The sequence below is a fragment of the Periplaneta americana genome, chromosome 16 (assembly GCF_040183065.1).
Source record: "Periplaneta americana isolate PAMFEO1 chromosome 16, P.americana_PAMFEO1_priV1, whole genome shotgun sequence".
Classification (NCBI taxonomy): Eukaryota; Metazoa; Arthropoda; class Insecta; order Blattodea; family Blattidae; genus Periplaneta; species Periplaneta americana.
In genome coordinates, this window is record NC_091132.1 from 180,005,813 (window position 1) to 180,014,454 (window position 8,642).

General features: G+C 34.2%; 1 protein-coding gene across 1 annotated transcript in view; it reads right to left on the reverse strand.

Annotated features, from left to right (window-relative positions):
- Positions 1–8,642, reverse strand: part of LOC138691449 (zinc finger protein 721-like) — a 75,021-nt gene that overhangs the window by 13,499 nt on the left and 52,880 nt on the right. The window contains exons 8-9 of the mRNA XM_069813377.1: positions 6,497–6,622; positions 4,076–4,213 (exon numbers count right to left, since the gene is read on the reverse strand). Of these exons, the coding sequence (XP_069669478.1) occupies positions 4,076–4,213; positions 6,497–6,622 (264 nt within the window). The remainder of the gene's footprint in view (positions 1–4,075; positions 4,214–6,496; positions 6,623–8,642) is intronic.

Consider the following 8,642-nt stretch of genomic DNA (forward strand, 5'->3'; position numbering starts at 1 on the left):
TAACTCTGGCCTCTTTCTCTTACTGTTGCTACAATTTATAGCACTACAAACGTCTCCTCCTCGTCCCATATTATTATTCCAATTATTACCGGTATATTTTAGCCATTAACATTTTCATTACAACCAATAACGAACATTTCACAAGCATCAATGTGAAATAAGCAACGAGCTAGTACTCGATAGAAATACGACACAGTCCAAAGTCGACCATGGAGATTCTATTGTTTCTAGTTGCTAACCGCTTGGAGCGCTTTATCACGAGATTTGCAAAAAAAAACACCTCAAGCTTCGCGACTGTATATAGTAGATTGTGTCTACACTCAATTATTATCTTAGTGTATGCTCGATTACACTAACCTCTAGCGCTTGAAAGTGGAACTAAACGCCGGCACAGAGAGAAACAAAACACAGGAAAATTCACTCAGTGTCCATTCTTTATAATCCCTATTCGCTGGTTTCACAGTCAGACATACTAATTGTTAACTGTACATCTTCGGACGAAATTCGTACAACTCCCCTCTTCTGACAATGTCTAATATTATATATGGCCACAAAATTTTACATTAGCAGGTATGTTATGATCTGGTTCAGTTTGCTTTTGCTAGTACTCTGTGCTCATAAAACCAGCATTGAAGAAACATATTCTACTGATAATTAAATGTTGCGCATATGTGGATAACAATGTTAATACTAACTGATTTATTCAAGTTTAGCTCCATAATTTCTGGCGGACAAAATCATGAATTGTGAAATTATACTAAAACTCCAGTACACAAAGATTCCTCTGCTATGACCATAATGATCGTTATATCGTATAGAAAAAAATGGTTAGAAAATTCGTTCAACCATTTGTGAACTTGATAACTTTCCCGAGAAATTTAACTAAGTTGGAGTCTACTCATAAGAAGCACAAGAAAATTCAACTACAATAAGTTTATTTATACTAATATAAAAATCGGTAAATTGAATTTTCTAATTTTACGCTTCTCTACCTGTATTAAAATGAAATGCACTTTACTGACAGAATAATGGCCAGTTTAATTTGGCTTAACAAATGTTAAATTAAAAGCTGGTTTATTTTTAACGTTTTGTTAAGATGTGTTCCATTTTTCCAACATAATTTTGTTTAAAATAACCAACACTTAACTTTAACTGTCGTTAATACTATTCTAACTACTCAACAGCAGTTGATAATGATTTTGCTTATATAAGACAAATTCGTATTGGCTGATATTATTATTTAAATTCTGTACTGTAGAGTAAGTCATGAAACATGTGTAAAATCGTAACCTGTTACAGTAGCCATGATTCATACAGTACAGAGAGTTGATAAATGAAAGTTGCATTGACTACTATTGAATAATAATAATTATTATTATAAGTATGGTTATATTTTATAATGCTAAATATGAATTTCTGTTTAGAAAAATCTCAGCATTATGACCACCAGGTGACAATAATTACACGGATGTGTGTGTAGTCAACTGTACACAAAACCCCAAGGAGAATTCCGTATCATATAAAATTCTCTAATTCAGGTCCATGTATAATTTATATGTAATTTCGTCCTAAAGAAGCAATTGCTGCTGAAACAATTTATTATTTACTCACTGCGTATTTTGAAACACTATTGACATCGGCTATAGTTGAAAAGACAATAACATAGAATCTAGAGTTAATAGTAGCTGGTGAATTGGAACAAGTGGCCTATTTCTTTTTGTAGGATATTCAAATCTGCCACATTGAGATCGCACATTTCCTCAATATTAAATGGATAATAGCTCAGCATCGAAATAAGCGTCAGTATGACAATCAGTTGACTTATAAAGATTATCTTTCCTATATTAATATTCCAAAATATCTCTTAAATTATATATTACCAGTCTTATGGCCGGTTTCACAAAGCTTCATTAAGGTTTTAATGATTCATTAATGTATTTACTGGTTCATTAAATCATTTTTATATCTCACCAAGCATCTTTAGCCTAACGAACCAGTAAAACTATCATTAAATTTAGTGATAGAAATTTCCGTCTTTAAATTTTTAAATATTCATTAGTTGCAATATAAAATGGCGGAACGTTTCGACGCAGAAATGTTATATCTGGAACTCCTCGAAAATTAAGAGTCAAATGGAGATAATGTTAACCATTTAAAAACCGATCATTTTGAAAATATGAATGACACAAAAATTCACAAAAGATACCGCGTCACGAAGGTCGTGGTACCGGTACTCAAAATTTTAGAAGAAACTGATCATAGGTTAGAATATCATAAAAACGGCTGAGACAAAGCTGAAACTAGTCAACTAGGTAACATATAACTGAGTTTTATTTTAAGACATGAAAGTGATTATCATAACTACATACCGGTACCTAAGAAATATTAGTAAATTAATACATAATGTGCATTCAAACATAACAAAACTTAATTATTATAGCTAGCGATAAGTTATGTTTGCACTGGCTTTAAAACAGAAGCGAAAGAGCTGGATTCTTGGAATTTATAATCGTTTTCTTTCCGATGGAAATTTAATTTTCCAGCAGGATAATCACCCCGCGCACACCGCCATAAACGTTCAAAGACGGTTCACGGAAAAGCATGAAAAAGAGGAGGATTGACAAATATTGAGACATCCCACCTCAAAATCCAGATCAGTTCTGGGATCAAGTTCTGGCTACCTGGGAAGATTTCGCTAAGAACCAGAACTATTTCCGCGATCTGGTGGACTCAATGCCCCGAAAATGCCAGGCAGTGATAGACGCCGGTGGCATGTGGACAATGTATTAGATCCACATGTGTATTTCTTTTATTTTTCTTTAATTTGTTTGTTTATCTTTGTTTTATTTCGGGAAGAAAATTGATCTCCCAAGAGTTTTTTAAATTCTCCTAGTGGAGCCAGAATTGCGAAATAATTTGTTCCACTACACAAAATGAAAAAAATGAAGAAAGGTAACATGTATAAAAATTACTTACGTTAATAAAAAAAAGTTATCACCGAGAATCGAACACGGGCCCCTGGGATGGCAAGCCAACTCGCTACTGACTGCTACATCGGAGAGTCATGACGTAAGTAGCGCGACGAGGCACATATAGCTGCTCGGCTTGAAGTCTACAGAGACAGCGCACATATAAACGTATTCGTGTAAATATTTTAATGTTCAGTACTAGTTAATGTTTCATTTGGACTGATTTACTGAAGCTTGGTGAAACCTGCCCTTACTGTAAACATTCCTCAAAGAGAAACATAACATGTTATTTTCACAACTTTTGTCTGAACAGCTGTGGTGTTATCCGCCATGTTTAACTGTTTGTTAAATGAGTTAGCGGCCTGATATCCTACATTTAAAGTTAACAAACGGTTAAGAATCAGTTAAGCCAAACTGGTGTTGAACAAATGGAAAAACTGTATTTAACAAACTGTTGAAGGTTTAACAGTCGTTAAGTGTTCTAACAATACTTGGACAAACCGGCCATAAGAGTCAATAAAATAAACAACAGTTTCATGCATGTTGTGTCTGCACGTATGTATCAGAAGATTTTGGAGAATTTAAAACCTATTCTGGAATCCATTTAAAATCAGCAAGAATTACGAAATATACTTTCTCTGCGGGTAAGATCATGTCCTAAAAATGATACATTGCAAACGCGGAAATACTTAAAAACAATGCGTAAAAAACAAATGAAAACAGCTGATAATGTTTGTACATACATCTACAACAAAATTAAGTATTTGAAAACGGTAAAAAGTATTGAAAATTTTAGACAAAGATACAGAGAACACAGAAAGAAGTTGTGTCCTCGAACGCACCTGGGAATCTTGGAAACAATTAAGAGTAAGCATAACAAGCAATTGCGTTTTCATATTTAAAACATAAACCACGATAACACTCCAGCAATAGTTCTCTGCAACATAACATAACTTGTAGTAGTAAATAGTGATGAGTGTGTTTTGTCTCTATCATAGAGTAAAAGGCACTACAAACACTGTTGTAAAGAGTCAGTATACGTTACAATAAAACTACAAGATAAACACTGGAAAAAGAACACAGTGCATTCTTTGTGCTCCACTCACCTCTGGTTCACGTTTGACCACAGGGAACGAAATTGGCACTGGATTTTCCTCAAATTTTACCTCTGATAAAAGATCAGGGCTCTGGTTCACATATTCCTCCTTTATAGCAGTCACATGATGATCCAAGAAATTCCGTTCCTGCAGTACAAACAGACGTCTTGAATCAGTAATTTATTGCAAGGTCTTAAAACGCGATTTCTTACAGTACAAGCTGCTTTCTATATGTCTGCATGGAAGAGCTTGACATTATGACAATTAAGGCCTGGATTTGTATATAAATGCAAATTTTTCATGCAAAAAATTTTTTTTAGAAATGTTATGAACGTCTATGTTTATGAATACGCAAAGATAGCAGTGCATAGGTGTTTAATATTTCGGGCATTACTCCGTATAATATACAACTATGCATTATATCGTAGCATATTTCCAACATTGTGCTAGATTAACAACAATATTAGCGTAGTTTTCTTAAATAAAAAGAAAGAAAAACAATAAGATTCAAGATTGTTCTGTTGTCAGCACATAATATTTTTTGGTTGGCTGTACTTGATTGCTAGAGATTTTGTGTTTGAAGGGAAAGTATGGAAAAAACACTACTGCCTGCATTTGTTTCATTGAACTAGTTCAGAAAGGAAAACATTACCTTCCTCGCTCTAACACTTCATTCTGAGTTGACGCACTAGCAGCATTTTGTTTCGTACCGGCAAGTACTGAACGGATTTTAATAATAAATGACCCCTCATTTTGAAGCTTGGAACCCAAAGTTTTTCAGAAAAATAGAAGTTTTCAATGAAATGTCAATTTTCCTACATCATTTTCCTATTTCCCAAAATCCATCTGTCGTCAATTTTGAGAAATAATGGCTTTTCAGAATAAAAAGAAACACAAACACACTACAATAAACAGTATCACGCGAAGGCTACGACCTGCTCAGATTCTCTGACATCACAATCCAATATGTCGATCTTCATTTGTGTAATTTTTTCAGAACGCTAAGACTACTACTTACGACAACGTTCAGATATGTTGGATGTTTCTGTACGCCTCATTTGCAATCCTCCCATACAACTCCATCCACATAAATCCGTCAATATGTTCTGGAAAGAGTTTGGATGACAACACGATCATGTTTCTAAGATAGCGCTTTCGACTTAAAAGGAAACTCCCTCAATTTATGAAGAGTTCTCTTTATAAATTTAACACAGAAAATCATCATATCTTTATTCACATAATTCACAATTAATTAGAGGAGCCTTTAGAGCCAACCTCAGCATGATATTCTGCATGTGATATTCCATACCAGAGGTCTGTATAGCAAGTTTGCTGGTCGACCAATATTAAACATAAAAAAAAAATATAAAAAAAATAAGATAGCGCTTCGGTTTTGACAAATATCCCTCCACAGCATTGGTGCACACTCCTGTCCGTGGGTCGACGAAAATGCGGCTGTGGTTGACTGTCCTGTGAATAAATGGGGAAACACCTTCCAGCTTGGACAGAGATGAATATCCCCTCCATTCGTCGGTCCAGATTTCACTTCCAAGCTTGAGGTGTTCCAAAATTTTCTTCACAAGTGTGGCAGCTCTACGGTTTTGGACAAAGATGATCATTTCTTTTTTTTCCACCACGTCATATAGGCTATACCAAATACCCACTTTTGTGGAACTACACGCCCCACTTCAAATTTGCGTTTGGTAATGACGTTCTCATCAATTTGGACTATGCGCCCTGGACCACCAAATTAAAAATCAGAATCTGGAAGTTGTAACATATGTCCCTGAAGTATCTTGTGTGCTGTAACATTGTATTTTTTTTTTTTTTTTTTTAGATGTTCACGATGTTTGAAATTACACGAACTCTTGTGCGGCAACACCACAACCATAATAGCATGAACATGTTCACAGGAGGTAGATGTATTCCTTTTAAAAAGCTACCCTCCAGTACACTTATGTGCAATTTGCATTTATTGCATTTAAACACATATCCCAAATAGCTGTCACTTTTTCTTACGAGAGAGCAATATCGTCTACAATTTCTAACTTTGCATCTCACTCATCTTCTTATGAATCCCATATCTTGTAAAGTTCTTAACGTATTCTCATTGCCTCTTGAAAAGGTTTGGATAATATCCTATATATCTCTAACATCCATGACTGTCTGAAAATTCATGTTGAAAGTTCCGCGCTTGTCATCTGTTACGTATTGATGCGCGTGAGCCAATGATAAATAGTGCAACTCTTTTTTTTTGTAAAGTGTCTTATTTGTGGACAATCCGCAAATTTTTTGTTGATTTTTATCAGACAATACTAGTTTTAATTTCAAAACAAGGTTTAATGTAAAATAGTGATAACTAATTTCTACGCTCGAGCCTACAAAATAAAACCCTGGAAGAACACAGTGCATTCCTTGCGCTCCACTCACCTCTGGTTCATGTTTCACCATAGGGAACGAAATTGGTATCGGATCTTCATCAACTTTCACCTCGGATGTGAGAGTATCTCCCTGATCCACATATCCTTCGGAGTAATAAGACATCTTCCCGTAGGCCTACGTATAACAACATTAATAGTCGTTAAATTGTTGCATACAGTACCTTCATCGTTAAGATAAAAGAATGGTCAGGGCTGACTAAATCCTTAACGAAGTATTTTGAAGATGGTCGTGACCAGGCTGTTGCTTAAGCGACGATTCAGACGGGCTGTAATTTCGTTTTATTTTTCAATGTAATTAATTTTTAGCACTATTAGTTTTCTTCTAATATTGCTTATTAATACTAACTAATAGTGAGAGCTAATAGGTAAAATCCAAGAATCAGTAACTGTTTTTTTCATACTAATAGGAGATCCACGATGCGGTGTATGACGTCATGTCCGATGACTGCTTCATAATATGAATTTAATCGGGGGCAACCGCAGCTTTCCTTTCTCCCGCCCTATACCATTTCACTCCTCTATCTTCCTCACATATTTTGCTCTACTTCTCTCTTTTGCCTCTACTTACTTTATTGTACTGGCCACTTTATATTAAATAGGAATGATATTTGACTTACTTTGAAATACGCCGAGATTCGATTCTAGAACCTTTCGTTTAGTGAACCACTATCATAGCCATTACGCTACGAACTTGGTGGTGAACAAACCCTTATAAATTATACTAACGCACAATTAACATCAAATACTTCCATATGTATTAAACATATGACTTTATTATTATAACATAACTGAATTTATTAGTTTGCTATTAGCCTTATTACAGTCAATATACCAAATTTATCACTAATTAATTAACTTATATTGTACAAGGAACCAATAAGATGGCATTACTATATTTCGCCACTATCAATTGTATCACTATACATAAATAAAATCGATTCACTACACTAGTCCTTTTACTATTTTTTTAATCTCACTCAAGTAAGTCAAATTGCCACATTTTCTTTAAAACAGTTTTTCCTACTTGCAATGTATGTGACATACATAAATAACAGGAAGAAAATTGTATAAATCGAATCAGGCATTACTTCAATAGAACATGGTGTACCTTAAGGGTATACTCTCGGTCCAGTATTATTTTTTCTGTACATAAACGACCTTCCATTAACCATACACCAAGCCAAGACAGTATTATTTGCATATGACACAAACATTGTGGTTCATGACTTCAGGAATAATGACTTGGAACAAAAATACACTTAAACAATGGTTCACAGATATTAAGCTCCAATTAAATGCAAATAAAACAGTATTTATCAATATCAATCAACAACGGTTGCAAGACTCTGTACAGATTACCCTTAATGGGCACCGTAATCCAAGAAGTTAAAAACACAAAATTTATAGGTATCTGGGTTGATACAGACCTGATATGGGAAAAACTCTCGACAGAAAAATTATCTTGACTATGCTTGTATTTCGAGTCCTCTAAAAAAATATCACCCATTGAGCTACTATCGTTAGTTTATTTTGGTTATGTACATTCAGTCGTATCATATGGAATAATATTCTGGGGATCAGGGCTGGACAAAATACTGACATCCAAGTATTTCAAATCCAAATACAAAATACTTCAAAGAATAGTATTTGAATTACAAACACAAAATACAACCAAAACACATATGTATTTCAAATACTCTATAGAATATATAAAGAAGTAAGAATATTACTGAAAATCTAAAATATTATATTAACATTAAAAGTATGTTTATCTCGAAGTTTTATATAAACACTGTAACTGAACATTCTTCCTTTTTCTAGTCAGCAATGAAATTATGCTACATGTGAATAATTACTGTTTTCTTAAAAAAAATCAGTTTCTCAAAACGTTAATCAAATAAGGATCCCCTTGCTGATAAATGAATAAATCCTGCAAAACAGAACAGTCTTTCTACAGGCGCAGAGGAACACAAACTTGTATTATACTTTATAAAATTTTATTTCACTGTTGTGCACAGGGTTGTCCCTTTGCCATTGAAGAATTGTATGAGCTCATACTCCGCAGTAGACAAGCTCTTTTCTTTTTGCTTTTGAAAGTCTGTTGTACTTGAGTTGAAAACATAAAAGTTGTTTTC